The sequence below is a fragment of the Notolepis coatsorum genome (genome assembly GCF_963971535.1).
Source record: "Notolepis coatsorum genome assembly, chromosome: 2".
Classification (NCBI taxonomy): Eukaryota; Metazoa; Chordata; class Actinopteri; order Aulopiformes; family Paralepididae; genus Notolepis; species Notolepis coatsorum.
In genome coordinates this window covers 206,203,702-206,225,146 of record NC_140166.1, presented here as the reverse complement: position 1 = coordinate 206,225,146, position 21,445 = coordinate 206,203,702, and the positions used below count along the sequence as shown (strand labels likewise).

General features: G+C 43.6%; 1 protein-coding gene across 1 annotated transcript in view; it reads left to right on the top strand.

The window, feature by feature from the left end:
- The first annotated feature begins 908 nt into the window (after nucleotides 1-908).
- The window catches only part of mfn1b (mitofusin 1b), a 51,388-nt gene continuing 30,851 nt past the window's right edge, over nucleotides 909-21,445 (top strand). Inside the window, exons 1-7 of the mRNA XM_084309002.1 lie at nucleotides 909-1,064; nucleotides 1,521-1,681; nucleotides 3,607-3,742; nucleotides 10,242-10,404; nucleotides 14,186-14,310; nucleotides 16,507-16,615; nucleotides 20,989-21,096. Of these exons, the coding sequence (XP_084165128.1) occupies nucleotides 1,531-1,681; nucleotides 3,607-3,742; nucleotides 10,242-10,404; nucleotides 14,186-14,310; nucleotides 16,507-16,615; nucleotides 20,989-21,096 (792 nt within the window). The 5' untranslated portion in view covers nucleotides 909-1,064; nucleotides 1,521-1,530. The remainder of the gene's footprint in view (nucleotides 1,065-1,520; nucleotides 1,682-3,606; nucleotides 3,743-10,241; nucleotides 10,405-14,185; nucleotides 14,311-16,506; nucleotides 16,616-20,988; nucleotides 21,097-21,445) is intronic.

The window sequence follows — 21,445 nt, the reverse complement described above, 5'->3', positions numbered from 1 at the left end:
ATACAGTATATAGCACATTTTGTAATGGTACACATATTTGTCGATATTTGTCTATGCATCCTTACAATAAATAAATGGATTGATTCATAGATATTATGCATATTGCAGATCCTGTTATTAGCTCCTCTGGTCAGCCAAAACCGTCGTCTCATTAGTCCTCGGTCTGTGACTCAGATGCCACTGGCCTTCCGGTCACAAATAGATCTTGACCAGTGGCTTCAGACACAGGCTGAGATTTACATGAAGACATGATAATGAAAGGACATGGATACATTTATCTAGGGACATGAATAATTGGATCTAGGCTCACAAGTGCCATGGCTATAAAACACACAGGTCAGGAGATACGCTAATTTGAAAAATTAAACAGATATCCAAATGCTATAAATCAAATCAAATAAAATACAGTTTATTTGTAAGGCCCGACAACACACGTTAATGTCCCCATGGGCCAGACACGTCTTCTTTAAACAAGTCAAGAAGAAACATCACAATAAATCAAGAACAAAACAAAAACATGAAATCCAAAATAAAATGTAAAATAAATAAATTAATGCAACACTCCCAGACATACCCCACGCAAAGATAAGGAAAAACTCACAAAAAATAGGGAAAAAAGCACCACAGGCAATGTGGAGGGCAGATAACACCCTGCCTTTGGGCTATTCATAACTTCTCTAGTAGAACTTTCAAAAAAACCACAAAGTCTCATGTATAAAGTAGGCCAAACCTGTAATAAGGCTCTCTGGGCCAAACAAGCCAAACAAGCACCAAGTTCATGAAATGTCACATGACCTCAGGGGGTTGGACGCATTCTTTGCCCTCTGACTGGATATCAGCCTGTCAATATTTGGTGTCGTCACTTGGTCCCGCCCCCTGTCCTGACCGCTGCTCGGGAGGCTGAAACATGTAAGGTTAGCCAGGCTGTAGTGTCGGCTCGTAGCGTTAACTTAACCCACAACAACGTAGGAGGACATACTGGATGTTGTTGTTGTTGTTGTCAACCGCTGGTTTTACGGTGTTATGAAAAGAAAGATTTAATAATTGTCTTCCACTGGATTGAGGTAAGAGAGGATATTGTTAACTTCATTGACAAATCTGGCCGGTAGCGATGGCTCATAATATTAGCTCGCCTTGTGTAGCTTAACGTTAGCACAACTAGCTTGGCACCACCACCACCTATGAACATGCAATAAACAATAAAAACACATTAATCTAAATCATTAACTTGAGGGGGGTGACGTCTACAGGTACCTCAGCTGGCTACCAAGCTAGCTATGCTAAGGTTAGCATGCTAGCTATGAATGAAGATTGGTTGTTTGTGTCGACATGGCCATGATTGATTGAAAACTTTATTAACAGATTGCAGAATGAGTACAGTACAGCTCAATACACACAACACAATTGTTAAGGGGATGCAGACCAGAGAAAGACTTTCGTCTTGTTTACATTAATCATAACATAATAACACTACGACATACAGATAGACTATGATTTCTGCCCCCTTTCTCTGCTACTAGATTCAACACGATGGCGTCAGCAGCCCCTCACCTCCGACGCACGGACTCTGCCCAGGGGGACTTCTCTCCTCTCAAACACTTTGTTGTGGCCAAGAAGAAGATCAGTGATGTGTTTGAGCAGCTACTGGAGTATGTCAAAGTAGGGTCCCAGTTTGTAGAAGGTGAGTGAGTGAGTGTGTGTGTTTCAAAGTTTTGTTTTTATTTGTCACATAAGGTACATGTACATTACAGTGAAATGATGTATGAGCCTCCTGAGAATGTGCTTCATACAGTAAAGATAATAAAGTCCACAGTGTTTGCACCGACGTCACGATTTGGTCAGTAACCCGATGCGCAGCCATTATGGTGATAAACATTGACGTAAACAACGGGTGATTGAAATGTAAGATTTAAGTGGTAAGTACAGGAAAACGCGTGGAAGCTGCTAGAACATACAGAGAAGGATTCAGTGTCATTTATGACATACACAACATACATGACATAGGGACATACATGACATACAGGTATATAGTACTGTTACATTTGTGACATATACGATATGCAAATATACAGTACTGTTACCCATAGATCCTAACAGAAAATATATACATATGATGGGAGGAGACTGTACATTAGGAGGGGGTGGGTGGGTGGGAGAAAATATATACATATGGTGGGGAGGAGACTGTCTATTGGGGGGGGGTTGGACATTTACGGTGGCCAGGTGGTGAAGATCTGTACGAGCTGGCTCCTTCATCTTGGAGTTACGACCCGACAATTCTGCCTTCTATTGCCTATCCCGACACAGTGAACTACCTAGTTTTTTCACCAAGCCCATACACAGATGAAGACCTTAAATCTTACAAATGTAGGGCGGCTACGTGGCGTAGTGGGCAAGGCGCTCGCCACGAATGCGGAGACGCTGGGCTCGCCTGTTCGAGCCCAGCGCTCCACATTGCTTTCAGTTTAGCTGGTCGTTCATACTAATACACATTGGCCGTATTAGGGGGTGGGAAACTGATGGGTGGGGATCGGGCGTTGTGGACAGCGACTCCTACAGGTCGGTTGGTGCGCCTGCGCAGTAGAATCAGGAAGTGTTGGGGGCAGCGTGAGCCTCCCACGCGTTACTCCTCGCCACTGAGAGGTCGAGCTGCGCAGGTGAAAAGATGCAACTGCTGTTACCTCAAGTACCGGAGGGGACTTGTGCTATGTATGACTTAGTCCACATTGCAGCCGGCTTGTGGGAGGCAAGAAACAGCGTTCGTGACAGGGGAGGGTTGAATTGGATGATACGAAATTGGGATGGGAGAAAATATAGAAAATGGGAGAAAAAGTGGATCAAAAAAAAAATCTTACAACTGTTTGGATGCCTATTCCTACTATTGCCTGGTGTGTGGATGGGTGAGCGAGGCACAGTATCAGCTCATCGATGACATGTCATGTATACACACAGTGAAAGCCAAGGTGGATTCAATAACGTTACTAGATCGACTGATCTTTACATTTGATTTTTTTTTTTTCTAATAGTCTACTAGTACAAATGTTTGGATCGAAATGCTGATCGTTACTTTGGTAGTTCGTTCAGAGGGGAGAGGAGAGGGGGTGTTCGCCTCCTTTTTGCACTCTTCTCCCTGATTTGTAATAGCTTTTGGCAATGTCAAGTACTCCAAATGCTTTTCCCGGTCCGACCGATTAGTACAGCCAAAAACACGGCAATAATTGACCATTTTGAGCAACAATGACCAGGAACAGTTGCTAGTTTGCTTGCGTTGGATACGTTCAGTATCGCCCAAAAGGGGCGAACTCTGTCTGGTTTGATGATGCAACGTGAAAACACTCTATATACAAACTAAAGTACAAAATTAAGTATACATTAAATGCACTAGCAGTGCACTTTGTATTTGATTTTTTTTGTGTGTGAGAGATTTGTTTATCAAATATGAACCCTTGCAGTGAAGATATAAATCCGGTTGAAGTTTTTAGATTAACAGAACAACAACAAATCAAAACAGACTTCTATTGTTTCCTCATTGCAAGGGATATTGACATATCAAAGCAGGTCATGCAGTTTTCTCATCTGAGTTCATGTGTATCTGTGTTTGATTAGAAACCTGTCAGAATAAAGCGTTGGAGAACATCGCCAGTGAGGATCAGAAGAACCAGATCCAGGCCTACTCCAGCAAGCTGGCGGTCATCAAGGAGGTGCTGGCACGCAGAAACATGAAGGTGGCGTTTTTCGGCAGGTAAATGATTCCATTTCTTGGTGTGTAATTTCATGCTCTGATTGATTGATTGAAAACTTTATTAACAGATTGCAGAATGGGTACAATACAGTACGGCTCAATACACACAATTGTTAAGGGGATGCAGACCAGAGAGAGACTTTCGTCTTGTTTACATCAGGGTTCCCCCATTTTCAATTCATAGTGACTGGAATGAACATTGGATTTCACAGTTGGTGATTCAAGATTCAAGAGATTTATTTGTCACATACACGAGACATGTAGTGAAATGAAGGTGGCCATGCCCGCCTTGATTGTGCAAAAATAGATGGATAGATAATGGATAATAAAATAGACATGCTAAAAGTAATAAGAATCAAATACAATGCAATGCTAAACTTTAACTCATTCAGCGCCAGCTATTATCCGTATCCTGTAGCCAATGGGCCACGCTAAAAGATAGGCATTTTCACTGTGCGTCACGATCTTTTTTGCAGAGCTATATCTATATTCTATATTATAGCTATGGAGACAATACTATGGCTCATTTGACAGTCACCATCTCTCGTCCAACATGTAAAAAATAGTAAATTTTTTCATGTTTGCGTTTTATCCTGTGGTGAATATTGTATCGTTTCAGAGTGATCCAGGCTAATTCCTGGAAGCTGCGTTATGGAGCGCTATGTGAATTTAGCTAATTTTGCGTTCCAACTTGCTCGAATGAACCGTTTTACTTGGCGGGGTCCAAATTCTCCTCCCGGATCATATAAAATGTAACACACAGTGTGAAATAAGGTTTCAAAGGGTAGGCGATACTGCCACCTAGCAGGATTCGGCCGGCATTGCACTCTCGAGGTCTCAGAATGAGTTCCAATGGTAACAATGAGGTCTGTGAGAGTGTATAGGATATTAACCCATTCTCCGCCGGGCATTGTACCCATCCTAAACCATCCTCTGCCAGCTCTATTTGTCTATGGAGATGTTCACCTTCTTTGCAGGGCTATAACTTTTTAAATTGTATTGCTAAATTGACATTACTATGGCCCATTCAACATCAATTATCTATCGTTCAGGATGTAGGAACGTTTTACTTTTTCATTCACACATTCATACAAAAATACGGCCTAGAGTATAAATATGTTTTTATCGTTTTCTGCAGTATTTCATAGAACGTGAGATATAGCCATAAATGCATATATTAGACCAGTCGTGCCCAACCAGTCGATCGCGATCGACAGGTAGATTGTGCGCTGGTTTCAAGTAGACCGCGAGATTATTTTGGAAAATCATTTAATTTGATTTGATTTGGAGGGGAGGACAACACACGTTCGAGCAGTCCTGTGTATAACAGGCAGTCGGCAGCCTGAGCCAATCGATACCGTCTACATTCCGTACATTCCGGACAGCGAGCTTCACCCATAGGGATGCAAATTGAGCCTTTGTTTTCATGGAGTGGCATGAGTGGGGGTCGGGCCCATCACCTGGCAGGTACAGTATAAACATGGCTCTGAGACCAGCCTTGAGTCACTCTAAACTGCAAGATGAATGGAACACCACCAGCTAAAAAGAGGTTCATTCAGAGGACGCTACTTTTCAACAACGCAAGCAAGACTTCACTGCCGCCAGAGCCAGGACCCTCCGACGAGCTGCCGCCGCCAGGGAGCAGCTCCAACGTCGCCTCCGACGAGCTGCCGGCGCCGCCAGGGAGCTGCTCCGACGAGCTGCCGGATAGCACCAGCGTCGGCGCCGCAAGCAGAACCGGAGCAGCCAAAAGACCAAAAACATATAATTTCCATGAAGAGTGGGAAGAGGCTTACGTTTTTGTTTATTTCAACGCAAAATCAGTCTGTCTGATTTGCAAACAAACCGTGGCTGTGCCGAAAAAGGGTAATTTGGAGCGGCATTATACAACGATGCACAAGAAACACTGCGCGCAACTTTCCTCACATGCAAGCAGAACTTCAACGTCAGGGTGAGGACACCGCACAGTTTGATTGCACACATTATGAGGAGCAAGTTCAAAGCATCTTGTCAGAGTTTGATAAGCGCTTCACAGACTTTTCAATACTTGAACCTGTTGCAAGCTACATGTGTTTTCCATTTGGAACTGTAGATGTGGATGACATCAAATCCAAAGTGGCCACACTGTTTAATCTGGACAGCCATGCTGTGGAGAACGAGATCCTCACACTTCAAACTGACATTGAGATTAAAGCCAGGGCAACACAAGGGATGAAGGCAGAGTTCTGGGAGCTACTGCTGCCTGAGAAGTACCCCAACCTCAGGAGATATGCCATGAACTTAACAGCATTTTTTGGATCAACCTACCTGTGCGAGTCTGCTTTCTCTCACATGAAGATCATCAAGTCCAAGTACAGAACCACATTGACAGATGACCATCTTGTCGACTGCCTGAGGCTTGCAACCAGCTCCTACAACCCAGACTTTGAAAAACTAGCTACCTCTTCCCAGTGCCAGCGTTCTCACCAAGAGACATTTAATAAAAATAAATAAAACAAGATAAAGGAGAACTATCAGTGACTGTTGACAGACCTTTTTGTGGAATTGTTTTTTGATTGTATTCCATTTTGCAATGTGACAGCTCTGTTTACACATCATTCCTATTCCCTTTTAATTGTACATATATTTTTGTTTGGATTGTATTGTTCCACTTTTGCTTTGGCAATGTAAACGCATGTTTTCTCATGCCCATTGAACTGAGTGTGTGTGTGTTGTCAGTGTGTATGCAGAGTGAAATAAACGTGAGACGTTACAGTTAGTCTTGTAATTCCTACACTACACTGTTACAATGATATATAAAATTCATACTAACATATAACATATTTTTCAGTTAGTTAGAATCTAACTAACTGACAAATATATTCACAGTATTCACAGTGTCATAAGGTGCATAAGGCTTGTATTAGTAGTAATAATATATACCCATTCAATATGCACATGACAGAAAATATTATATGCCATATAATATTTTCTGTCATGTGCATATTGAATGGGTATATATTATTACTACTAATACAAGCCTTATGCACCTTATGATACTGTGAATATATTTTTCAGTTAGTAATTTTCAGTTAGTAATTGAAATTAATACGTTTTTAGTCATTATCTGAAATGATTAAAAAAAAAAAAAAAAAAATCTAACCCTGACTAACCTTACTGTCATGCACTTGTCCTAATAAACTAACCTACACTGTAACACGCAACACTTGATGAACATTGTTACTCAGCTGATAGAGTTGTACCCTTCTTGCTGTCTTGTCGTACAGAACTTGTAAGTCGCTTTGGATAAAAGCGTCAGCTAAATGACTAAATGTAAATGTTATGACACTGTGAATATATTTTTCAGTTAGTTAGATAGTCAATTATATTGACCTATTTGTTTACACTGCTTGTGTTGTTTTTACTACCTGTACCCCCTTCCCCCATGCTGCTATTATGCCTGAATTTCCCCAAGGGGATCAATAAAGGAATATCTTATCTTAGCCGAGAGTAGGACACATTTTGGCTGGTAGCTCTCGGCTAGGTGGCAAATTAAAAAGTAGATCTTGGTTCAAAAAAGGTTAATACACCCCTGTATTAGACCATCAAATGCAGTTTGATACCGATCGACGGCAGATAAAAACGCTGAAACTCACCCCAGTCTCCTCGTAGCGTTGGGTGATGAGAGTGGAGCAAAAAGATCGCTATTATGGGATGTTGATCGATGCGATCCATTGCCGGGTTGTATATTACTAATACACGTCCAAATAATGTTGATTATTGAGTTATGGCAAAGATCCATATCCACGGTGTCTGTATTGACGATCACCGATTGGCCGGACGAAAATAGGGGACGGACCAAGCACTTCCGGCCACTTCCGGTTTGGCAACTCGTCGATCGGCCACGAGGTTGCGGTATTGAAGCGTTGCAGAGTTGAGCGGAGTCCTACAGCAGCAGCCAAGACTCCATGGGTGAAATGTGAATACCATGACGAAAATATGAAATATTGATCATTGGCAGATTACGCATGGCGGAGAATGACGTGTTAACAAGTCATTGGCGAGCAATGGGTTAAAAAAGAAAAAAACGATCTAAAAATGTAATATTACGTGTTTGGTGCTCAACGGTTGGCGAGCAAACACGTAATATTACGGGATTGGCGCTGAAAGTGTTAAGAATAAGGTAATAAATACTATACACAATAATATACAGTTGTGTTTTTTAATGTGACCTTTTTTGTAGTGTGTTTGTGTGTGAGAGAGTGCAAGTGAGGATGTGTGGTGTGTGTGTGTGTGTGTGTGTGCTTGTGTGTGGAGAGATCAGTGTTCAGTGTTCTGATGGTCTGGGGGAAGAAGCTGAGTCTGAGTCTCTCTGATGCGTGAGACTGAGAATGACTTATCAGTATCCGGCTCGCTTTGATATATTTTAATGTAGGTTTTGCGCTGCGTGTAAAGTGAACTGGCTGGTTCTCCCTCACATTATTAGCATGCCAAGCAGCCTAGACGGCGACGCTCTCAAGGAACCGCTGAGCATTTGGTTTCACTATCTTTTCATTCACTCGTTTCACTCGTGTGCTTGAATGATTCACCTTGCCCAAGTCTTTTATGGTCCAGAACTTGCCCTGTGTAACTGAGTTTGATGCCACTAGTCGGCTGTGACGTTCCTCTGATGTGAAAGGGAGCCTGTATATTATTCACCAACAGATCCTTGTGTTATAAAAGATTGTGTTTGAGGTCAAATCAGGTTCCTTGACCTGAAGTGACACATTGACATGATGCAGGCTGCAACTGGATTAACTGATTAGTGACCAAGTGAAAAAGGACTTTCTCATCTTGTTAACTAATGCGCCTGGGTGACCTGTGTGGCTACGGTATGATCGCATGATGCCAAAACTTTTACTGGGATTTATATCCATATTTGGTTATTCTCCATTCCTGGATATTGGGAGAATTTTTGTTCTGCAGTCTGGGCTGTAAATTCAACATAAAATATGAGGGTTCTGCACAGGTCCAGATTCTTGCTTTCTGTAGTTGCTACTTTATGACCTAATAATTTATTAGTCTGTTATCAGCTTGAGCACAGTATTATTCACACATTATTACGAATACTAAGGTTATTATTGTTATCACTATGAATATACTTTCTTTGGTTTGTAGGGTTATCTGTGTTCTGTTTGCATTTATAATTCTGAAATATGGGAATAACTTGACCCCCCCCCCCCCCCCCCAACCCTGGAAGACTTAAGCGTGGGAAGGGGACTAACAGACCAACTCCACCGACTGCTTGGGCCAATCACCCACCCAGCCGTAATAAATTATTACAGTTCTTCTGTGAGGGTCACATAACTCCTCCCTTCTCTGATGGGGGAGGGGGGGCACGTTTGGTCTGTAACAGAAAATAATATGGGCCAGAGAGTGACTGCCGGTATTATTGTACTTTTTTTTTTAATATATATTTTTTGTATTATAGTTAATGCTAGAGATAAGTTTATTATTTTGTTATACACTGTACTGATGTGTGGGTATTACTTTTCAAGAGTGATATGTAGCCTATCTAAGGGCATTATTACTGTCACAATGACATCTTTCATTATTCATCGCTATTGAAGTCGGAACAGTGAGCGTGCCTATGCCTCCGTCTGGTTTAATGTCAGGTCCCATTCTAGTCACGGATGGTCTCAAAGACTGATGCAAATGTTCATTAGTGAGTCTTGATCTCGTCCAAGAGTTTTCAGCAGTTTTACTTTTATGTGTGGAAACGTCTTGACTGCATGCCCTTTGATGTTTGGATGAGTAGTTTGGGAGAGCGGCATAGAATTCAATGAGACCGTTGGGCTTGGAATGTAGAACATCACAGTTCTGTAACTCGGCCAAACTGATAAGAAGGCAGGGCTTCGACAATTTCGGCAACAAAAAGGTTCTGGAAAAGACCGATTTCTTCCACATAATAGTTCACCGGATCACACATCAAAACTCCTGGGCTTCCAGTGCTCCTTATAGAATAGAAATACTTTATTTATCCAGAGGGAAATTTGGCACCACAAATCGCTCATAGTAAACTGTAAACATTTGGGTAGACAAAAACGAAAGTCACGAATAAGCCTAAGAATAAAATACGGTCCGGGATATACATTTCCTATGTTACATTCTAATATAAAATATACATTAAGTGTAAAATTGTCAAAGTAAAAGTCCAGGAAGATAGTACTGTCACTCTGTGCTCAGTGATGCAGTGAGCCACAGTGATGCATTGTAAAGTCTGATGGCTGTCGCAATGAAGGACTTCCTGTGCCGTTCAGTGCTACATCTTGGGAGTCTTAGTCTAACACTGAACGTTCCTTGAAGATGGAACGTCAAGTTGAGTGTGAAGGAAAATAGTTCACATTATTATCAAATACAAATATGATATGATCAAAACATTTAATAATAAAATGTTTCTAAATGTGATCTGGCATCTTTCAAATGGTTGGGGTCCCCTGATATAAGCAGCCGTTGGCTAATGTTTATTTTGCCCATACAGGACGAGTAACGGGAAGAGCACCGTGATCAACGCCATGCTGAGGGACCGGGTGCTGCCCAGCGGCATTGGACACACCACCAACTGCTTCCTGAGCGTGGAGGGCACCGACGACGACCGGGCCTACCTCAAGACCGAGGGCTCCGAAGAGGAGATGAGCATCAAGGTTAAAAGAAACTGCACACACGCATACACATACTGTACAACCCGCTAATCTTAATCAGAACATCTGTGTTGTGTGGTAGTGAAAGGGTTAACCTTCTGTAGTGTGGTAGTGAAAGGGTTAAGGTTGTAGGTTGTTGTACTCTTTACATGTCAGGTGGTCGAGGGGCCAATCAGATTACTTCCTCCTCACCCATTATAACATGATGGAACCAAGCCCACACCTTGGTTTACTGTATCCCACCGTGTGACCCTAACTCTACCCTGTCACAATAAAAGCCCACACCTTGGTTTACTGTATCCCACCGTGTGACCCTAACTCTACCCTGTCACAATAAAAGCCCACACCTTGGTTTACTGTATCCCACCGTGTGACCCTAACTCTACCCTGTCACAATAAAAGCCCACACCTTGGTTTACTGTATCCCACCGTGTGACCCTAACTCTACCCTGTCACAATAAAAGCCCACACCTTGGTTTACTGTATCCCACCGTGTGACCCTAACTCTACCCTGTCACAATAAAAGCCCACACCTTGGTTTACTGTATCCCACCGTGTGACCCTAACTCTACCCTGTCACAATAAAAGCCCACACCTTGGTTTACTGTATCCCACCGTGTGACCCTAACTCTACCCTGTCACAATAAAAGCCCACACCTTGGTTTACTGTATCCCACCGTGTGACCCTAACTCTACCCTGTCACAATAAAAGCCCACACCTTGGTTTACTGTATCCCACCGTGTGACCCTAACTCTACCCTGTCACAATAAAAGCCCACACCTTGGTTTACTGTATCCCACCGTGTGACCCTAACTCTACCCTGTCACAATAAAAGCCCACACCTTGGTTTACTGTATCCCACCGTGTGACCCTAACTCTACCCTGTCACAATAAAAGCCCACACCTTGGTTTACTGTATCCCACCGTGTGACCATAACTCTACCCTGTCACAATAAAAGCCCACACCTTGGTTTACTGTATCCCACCGTGTGACCCTAACTCTACCCTGTCACAATAAAAGCCCACACCTTGGTTTACTGTATCCCACCGTGTGACCCTAACTCTACCCTGTCACAATAAAAGCCCACACCTTGGTTTACTGTATCCCACCGTGTGACCCTAACTCTACCATGTCACAATAAAAGCCCACACCTTGGTTTACTGTATCCCACCGTGTGACCCTAACTCTACCCTGTCACAATAAAAGCCCACACCTTGGTTTACTGTATCCCACCGTGTGACCCTAACTACCCTGTCACAATAAAAGCCCACACCTTGGTTTACTGTATCCCACCGTGTGACCCTAACTCTACCCTGTCACAATAAAAGCCCACACCTTGGTTTACTGTATCCCACCGTGTGACCCTAACTCTACCCTGTCACAATAAAAGCCCACACCTTGGTTTACTGTATCCCACCGTGTGACCCTAACTCTACCCTGTCACAATAAAAGCCCACACCTTGGTTTACTGTATCCCACCGTGTGACCCTAACTCTACCCTGTCACAATAAAAGCCCACACCTTGGTTTACTGTATCCCACCGTGTGACCCTAACTCTACCCTGTCACAATAAAAGCCCACACCTTGGTTTACTGTATCCCACCGTGTGACCCTAACTCTACCCTGTCACAATAAAAGCCCACACCTTGGTTTACTGTATCCCACCGTGTGACCCTAACTCTACCCTGTCACAATAAAAGCCCACACCTTGGTTTACTGTATCCCACCGTGTGACCCTAACTCTACCCTGTCACAATAAAAGCCCACACCTTGGTTTACTGTATCCCACCGTGTGACCCTAACTCTACCCTGTCACAATAAAAGCCCACACCTTGGTTTACTGTATCCCACCGTGTGACCCTAACTCTACCCTGTCACAATAAAAGCCCACACCTTGGTTTACTGTATCCCACCGTGTGACCATAACTCTACCCTGTCACAATAAAAGCCCACACCTTGGTTTACTGTATCCCACCGTGTGACCATAACTCTACCCTGTCACAATAAAAGCCCACACCTTGGTTTACTGTATCCCACCGTGTGACCATAACTCTACCCTGTCACAATAAAAGCCCACACCTTGGTTTACTGTATCCCACCGTGTGACCATAACTCTACCCTGTCACAATAAAAGCCCACACCTTGGGTTTACTTAAAATAAGGTCTGAGGTGCGTGAGAACAGGACGAATACTAGTTCAGCTTTCAGCCGTGTCTGAAGTGCCACAGTACTCCAGGGATGTTTCTAGTGGTGTCGGGTGTCTGAAAGGGTAGAGGGGTGCACGGGACACTGTCTTCACCTGAACCTGCTCCTATTGGTTGAAAGTAATGTCTGTCTGATGGAGCAAAACACGATTATAATGAAATGTTAATCATGTGAATCATTCTTGCAAGGAGAACAGTGTGGTAGGAGGAATGCTCCTAATTTCTCCTATCTCAAACCCTGCCCTCTTTTATTGATCCTTCAATCACAATTATTCCTTAAATTTCTCCTATGCACCTGTGAAGAGAAAGTTAGGGTGCGCAAAGACTTAAAGACACATAAGAGTTAACCCCTTATGCCCGAGCGGTCCGGTACCAGTACGAGATTGATATCACGCCATAAATGGATGAATACAGAACGTATTAATTAATGTTGCCTTTCTTTTTCAAATGTAGCCAAGAGTAAAGACCCTAACCCTATCAAAACAGCAGTCAAAGTGTATATTTTCAGCACTACGTTTGTTTACCAATGGTTTTAAGTGTTATTAGTGATATATGAGTTTATAGAAATCTCAGTGTATCGAGTCGGAAAAAGGCGCATATTGGTGCGAGCACATGGCACAACCTAACTTGACTTGAGTGTAGTCTTTTGAAAGAAGAGACTCGGTTTCGATGGGCTTTTGAATTTCATAAAACTACACGTCCCAGCTCACGACAGCCCCTGTCAATCATCTGTACTTACAGTAGATTTAATTCACGGTTTTTGCTGCCCTGTCAGGGCGCCTGGTGGAGATTTGGCCCGATCCATAGATGTGTGACTTGGCCATAATAAGGTCATTTATAGGCCTGATATTCTATATTCATATTTCAAATTGCATGTGTCCGGATGGCAGAATTCAGTACTGTATCTACAAAAAAACCTGTAAATCATCTGCTCTTTATTCATTTGCTTAGATTTTCTGTACACGTGATCTCAAGAAGGTGCTGAATTTTTCATGTCTGGTCAATTTTAGCATGATGTTATTCACCGTCAAAGATGAAAAAATTAAATAAAGAATATATCAAATTGATATTCTCCTTTTGGTTCATTACAATTTACTCAAGCCTAGTAACGGACACAATATGTCTGATACTGGGAATAGATGTACCTAGATACAAAGAACATGCAAATCGACTTTGTAGAAGTGGAGCAATCTTCCATTTACTTAGGTATGTATTTCTTGGCAAATTTTCCGAAAATATGGCTAGGGCTTAAGAGGTTAAGCTAGTTTTTGCTACAAGTTCATAAACCAGGCCTCTTGGGTTTTATTGATTAGGCTAGTATTGGCTAGTTTTGTGGGATCAGCACTGCCATTAAAATGAATACGCTTGGAAATAATTATTTGTGCTTAATTTGTTAGCAGTGTCTTTGCTAAGGTGTCTTTGCTAAAGTGTCTTTGCTAAGGCCAGATGAATCAGTCAAGCAACTTTACTGCAGCTACATAATGCACACAACTGAGTCAAGAGTGTCCCTAATAAGTGAAACATTGAAGTCCTGTGAGGTCAGTCTTTACTCAACCCCATCATCCGTGTCCCTCTGCAGACGGTGAACCAGCTGGCTCATGCTCTCCACATGGACGAGAGCCTGGACGCCGGCTGTCTGGTCAGAGTCTTCTGGCCCAAGAGCAAATGTGCCCTGCTGCGGGACGACTTGGTGCTAGTGGACAGGTACCACCCACACCCTGACACCCTGCACTGACACCCTGCACTGACACCCTCACACCCTGCACTGACACCCTCACACCCTGCACTGACACCCTCACACCCTGCACCAACACCCTGCACCTGACACCCTGCACCTACACTGACACCCTGCACTGCACCAACACCCTGACACCCTACACTGACACCCTCACACCCTGCACCAACACCCTGGCACCCTGCACAAACACCCTGCCACCCTGCACTGACACCCTCACACCCTGCACTGACACCCTCACACCCTGACACCCTCACACCCTTCACTGACACCCTCACACCCTGACACCCTGCACTGACACCCTCACACCCTGACACCCTGCACTGACACCCTCACACCCTCACACCCTGACACCCTGCACCATTGCACCAACACCCTGCCCCCACACTGCACCAACACCCTCACACCCTGCACTGACACCCTCACACCCTGCACTGACACCCTCACACCCTGCACTGACACCCTCACACCCTGCACTGACACCCTCACACCCTGACACCCTGCACCATTGCACCAACACCCTGCCCCCACACTGCACCAACACCCTCACACCCTGCACTGACACCCTCACACCCTGCACTGACACCCTCACACCCTGCACTGACACCCTGCCCCCACATTGCACCAACACCCTGCACCTGACTGATTATAATTTCTTTCCTCTCAGATAAAGACATCATCTATAAGAAACATCGAAATTCAATTGAAATTGAGAAAAAGCGGACTAATGGATTAGGAAATGAATTAGGAACATTAAGAAACTAGGGAGAGTATACCTGCAGCCACACCCTGACGGCACCCTGCACCCACACCCGCAGACTGAACTGTAGCGTAACTCTGTGTACATATAGAATACTATACACACAGTGTGCACATGTATAATATTTACTAAACACTGATGAACTATGGTGCAGTGGGACTAATATTTCTACTACACTCTTTACACCAGAGAAGAATCCCTCAAGCCCGTCCATCACTCTGTACTACCAGTGTAGTAGTTGTGTGTCCTGTAAACGCCGGGAGAGCCTGGAGCTCTGACCGGCCGTGCGCTTCAACTCCTCCCACCTCCAGCTTTCATTGACTATCTTTAGATTTGAACATGTCCACATTTCCTTCTATTCAAGCGCTTAAGATCCATCCTATTTTAACCCTTTCACTACCACACTATAGAAGGTTAACCCTTTCACTACCACAACTACTACAACGTGTGGTAGTGAAAGGTTAACCTTCTGCAGTGTGGTAGGGAAAGGGTTAACCTTCTGTAGTGTGGTAGTGAAAGGTTAACCTTCTGTTTTACATTTACATTTACATTTAGTCATTTAGCTGACGCTTTTATCCAAAGCGACTTACAAGTTCTGTACGACAAGACAGCAAGAAGGGTACAACTCTATCAGCTGAGTAACAATGTTCATCAAGTGTTGCGTGTTACAGTGTGTAGGTTAGTTTATTAGGACAAGTGCATGACAGTAAGGTTAGTCAGGGTTAGATTTTTTATTTTATTTTTTAATCATTTCAGATAGTGGTTGAAGAAGTGAGTCTTTAGTCGACGGCGAAAGATTGGACGGGATTCGGCTGTCCTAACTGGGATGGGTAGTTCATTCCACCATTGTGGGGCAAGGACTGAGAATAGGCGGCTTCTCTTTGATGACCCTCCGGGAGCTTGGATAGGAGTAGGTCTGAGGCGGCCAGAAGATGCAGAGCGTAGGGGTCTTGAGGGTGTGTAGTTAGAGACCATTGACCGGAGGTAGGCGGGAGCGGTTCTATAGTGTGGTAGTGAAAGGGTTAACCTTCTGTAGTGTGGTAGTGAAAGTGTTAACCCTTTGTAGTGAAAGAGTTAACCTCCTGTAGTGTGGTAGTGAAAGGGTTAACCTTCTGTAGTGCAGTAGTGAAAGTGTTAACAATTTGTAGTATGGCAGTGAAAGAGTTAACCTTCTATAGTGTGGTAGTGAAAGGGTTAACCTTCTGTAGTGCGGCAGTGAAAGCGTTAACCCTTTGTAGTGAAAGAGTTAACCTCCTGTAGTGCGGTAGTGAAAGCGTTAACCCTTTGTAGTGAAAGAGTTAACCTCCTGTAGTGCGGTAGTGAAAGAGTTGACCATCTCTATTCCAATGCCTGTGGAGTGAGAAGTTGTAACTGTTCCCTGTGTGACCTCCGCTCTCCTCCGCAGCCCCGGGACAGACGTCACGTCGCAGCTCGACAGCTGGATCGATAAGTTTTGCCTGGATGCCGACGTCTTCGTGCTGGTGGCCAACTCTGAATCCACGCTAATGAACACGGTAATGCCTGTTTAACTAAATGTGCTCACCGTCTCCTCCAGAGTCGGACAAGAAGATCGATACTGATTTCCTCTGTGCATTTAGTGTAAAGCTATCCGGCTGCAAGCTAAACTTAACACTAATGAACGGAAGTGGATATGGACCAGTAGCCTAGAGAGGCGTGTTTGGTCAACAGCTAGGCTAGTGGTCGGTATCCGCTTCCATAAATTTGTGCAGCCGAATAGCTTTCTACTAAACACACAGTGTAAATTTGATATCTATCTTCTTGTCTGACCCTGGAGAAGATGAGTGCATTTCCCATAATGTTGCACTTATGGAGTGCCTTTTGGTCTACATTTGGAAAATCTCCTCTTAGAAACATTACCTAGCACATCACGGTGCAACTTGCAAGTCAATGTTCATTACACATCTTGTACAGTGTCAATAGCAAGGCAGTAACTTCAGATGTAAGCCAGGTCATGAGAATGTCCCGGATTATTCTTTCAGACTAGATTAGGCGAATAATTCAATAATCTGTGAATTAGGGCTGAACAATTAAACAAAGTTTTATTGAAATCTCCTTCTGAATTGAATCTGCAATATCCAAATCGCAGAACGCTGCAATATTTGGTACGGTGAAATGAGAAATTCCATTCTAAATTGATCATTCTGGTGCTGCATTGTGGTACTGCATTGTGGTGCTGTATTGTAGTGCTGTATTGTGGTGCTGTGTTGTAGTGTTGTAGGTTAACCGTCTGTAGTGTGGTAGTGAGAGGTTAACCTTATGTAGTGAAAGGGTTAAGAGAGAGGAATGCATTATTAGTATTGGTATTTAAAAAAAGATTTTTTTTGCTAGAAGAATACCTGGATTCACAGGGCCTTTACAATCTAACATGCTTTTCAGGAGAGATGACACGTCTTCCAATACGTTTCCTATGTTCTTTTTAGCCTTTTGACCTCCCTCATGTAAACCTCCCCCCTGTAGTTCAGTTTTGAAATATGTCCTTATGTGGGATGAAGGAAGGGGCCAGCAGAGGGGTTTCCTGGCCCCAGCTCCATCTAAACCCCGGCGGTACACAGCCTTCCTGGCCCCAGCTCCATCTAACAGGGTTCGCACAAGGTCCTTGAAGTGCTTAACTCATTGACTGCCACACTCTTTTCCCATCTTTACTCAATGGCGCCAGCGTTATTGACAATTTTCGCAATGTTTGCGGACCCATCGTGTGTTCTGTATTATAGCTATGGAGACAATAGTATGTCTCATTTGACAGGCATTGTTTATAGTCTAACATTGACAAACCAGTTCATTTCTACATACTTTAGTTTGTGCGCTATTACACGCTAAACATCGCCCTTTCCAAAATAATCCAGTCTTTTTCATAGATTGCGACATATGACACGTCTTACCCCGAAAATGCGATCGTACCAAAAGCATGTTTTAGGTCCGGTAAAATACGACACTGTGATCGGTACAAAAACATGTTTTAGGTTCGGTAAAATAGACATAGAATGCACCTTACATTAGCCAGAAGGTACTCTAAAAAGAATAATCCCGGTGATCCCATCGCGCTCGCAATTACTCGTGTATGTGCATACTCGTGTATATGGGAAATAATAGGTTTGAGGCGATAAAATGAGCGATCGCTCTGTCCTGATTCTCTCTGAAGGGGAGGAGTTATTGCAGACACTCCCCACACTAAAGTGGCCCCACTAAACTATCCCAGTTCAAAAGGTAGGTGATACTGCCACCTGGCGGGATTCGATTGTCATTGCAATTCCAAAGTAGGCAGCTGTGCCAGCCAGGGAGACCCAGGAAGCTCCGAGCGAGTGTTTAGAACGGGGATCAAAGGAAAAAGATCAAGACCCGAGAAAAGTCGGGTTTGGCGCTCAATGGTTGGCGACGAAACCCGACTTTTCTCGGGTTTGGCGGGCAAAGAGTTGGTCCTTGATTTAATAAAAAAAAAATTAAAGTCAAGGCCCGGAATTGAAAACAGCTAATTTGTTAACAAGGTGCTTAAAAAGTCCTTGAAATTCAAATCAACCATTCGCATTGAACGTTTTGTTAATCCATGATAAAATTGTTCTGAATCAAGATTTACATTTCTTTTATTTAAAGTGTAACTAATTGTGGGAAATTGGTTTTAAGCCATAAATATTGGATCAGATATATATTTTTTATATATAAAAAAACAGCATTTAAAAGTGAATTGTATCCTTTTTAAATAAAAAATTGTGCTTGGAAAAGTACTTGAAAGTCATTGAATTTCTTTTCCCAATGTCTGGGAACCCTGATCTAAACTCCGGCGGTACACAGCCTTCCTGACCCGAGCTCCATCTAAACCCTGGTGGTACACAGCCCCCTCTCTGTCTGCTCAGGCATTCAGACTATGTCAGCACGTCCGTCATACAGAACTCCTTATCTGAGCCACGGCTCTTAAAGGGACAGGACCCACATTCCCCACATGGCTTTTCAGTGGAAATTAACTGGGGCTTTGACAGGCAGGCGCATAGACAGTGAAGCAAAAAAAAAGGCTTTAGACAGAAAGGGTTTGAATCCTGAGGCTTTGTGTGAACACTACCCATGTGTTGGTACCCCCACTGCACTCCCTCCTCACCTCGTGAGTGAAGCAAACTAAATGACACGGATAACCACTCTCATGGAAAAAACACAATACTAGTATCAGTTGAGTTGAACTTGTTTTTCAACAGGTTTGATTAGATTAGATTCAAATTGACTGTCATTGATCCCTCCCCCCACCCATCAGCACCGGTGCCCCCCCCCCTCCCCCAACCCACTAACCCTGTAGGCAACAGTATGCCCCTCCCCCAACCCGCTAAACCCGTATGCAACAGTATGCCCCCCCCCCCCCCTACATCCTATCACAACCATCACTACCAGGCCAGTCCGGTGTGGAAGCAGTTCTCCAGGATCAGCCTGAACAAGACCAGAGGACCAGACAACACCAATCCCAGGGTGTTCAAGGTGTGTGCCGGGCAGCTGGCAGCACCACTCCAGTACCGTATCCAACTTTCCTCCCTCAGATATCCACGTCTCTGAGCGGATCTCGGCCTGTCTGTACGACATCTCGGCCTGGATGACGACCAACCACCTCAAACTGAACCTAAGCAAAACTGAATTGCTTCACCTGCCGGCCAAATCCTCCCCCCTGACCGACCGTTCCACCTCAGACCTACTCTTATCCGACCTCCTGGAGGGATATCAACGAGAAGCCGCCTATTCTCTGTCCTTGCCCCACAATGGTGGAAGGAACTTCCCACCACAGTTAGGACAGCCGAAACCCGTCCTATCTTTCGCCGTTGACTAAAGACTCACTTCTTCAATCAATATCTGAAATGAAAAAAACAAGAAAAAAAAACGAACCCTACCTAACCTTACTGTCATGCACTTGTCCTAATATACTAACCTACACTGTAGCACTCAACACTTTGATGAACATTGTTACTCAGCTGATGGAGTTGTACCCTTCCTGCTGACTTGTCGTACAAAACTTGTAAGTAGTTTTGGATAAAAGCGTCAGCTAAATGACTACCGGTAAATGTAAGCCAATCTCTCCCTGAGGCTGAAGAAGGTTCCCCGGCTCTGGAAGACCTCCTGCATCGTCCAGGTGCCCGAGAAGGGACGCCCCAAGCGCCCTCAGCCACTATTGGGCCAGTCGCTCTGACGTCACAAGAACAAAGCTGGACGATATCCTGGAGAATCTAATCAAATCAAATTTATTTGTAAGGCCCGACAACACACGTTAATGTCCCCATGGGCCGGACACGTCTTCTTTAAACAAGTCAAGAAGAAAACATCACAATAAGTAAGGAAGAAAACAAGAACACTATAAAGTCCAATTTTTTTTTAAACAAATGCAAAATAAATAAATGCAGAACCCCGCCCGCTCCCTCTGAGGAGCTAGCCAAGATGAGGAGCACGTCCATAGACTCATCCCGCCCCAAATTGCCTCTGCCAGTCCTTCATGCCAGTAGCCATCAGGCTCCACAGCCGTGGGCATGGACTGCTGCCAACAGCTGGAGAACCGTTTGACTCTTAACTACTGAACATTGAACGGCGTAGTGTGTTATTGTTATTGATGGAGTATACATATGTTTCACCTGTGTGACCACACTATCTTTTTTACTGTATCTATTAATATTTTATCTTGTTGTTTTACCTCTACTCTGATATTTGTATTATCTATATTTTACTGTCATTTCTGTACCTGTACTTCCCCTCCTGGTGTTATGACACCTGAATTTCCCCAAGGGAATTAATAAAGGAACATCTTATCTTAATAATACAGCTGTGTTCCTATCCCAAAGATAATAAGAGTATCATCCTCTTCCTGTCACTGTCCACTGATCTCTCTCTCTCTCTTTATTCCACCCAGGAAAAACACTTCTTCCACAAGGTGAACGAGCGTCTCTCTAAACCCAACATCTTCATCCTGAATAACCGCTGGGACGCCTCAGCAAACGAGCCAGAATACATGGAGGATGTGAGTCTTTGTGTCTACTGTGGCTCCTGTGTTCACTTGCACTCATAGCACTGATCACCCCATTCAATTTCGATTCACAAGGTCCCGATTTTGATTTCAATATCGATTCAGTTAGGCTTGATGGCACTGGTTTCAGGGGGGATGGGGGTAGTGTAATATATATATATAATAAGTATGGTAATATAAACAATGTAAGGTAATATAATAATATAAAAAGTTTAAGGTAATTTAATAATATAATGTAAGTTAATATATTATAATATAAACAATGTAAGGTAATTTAAGGTAATATATAATGTAAACAATGTAAGGTAATATATAATTTATACAATGTAAGGTAATATCATGT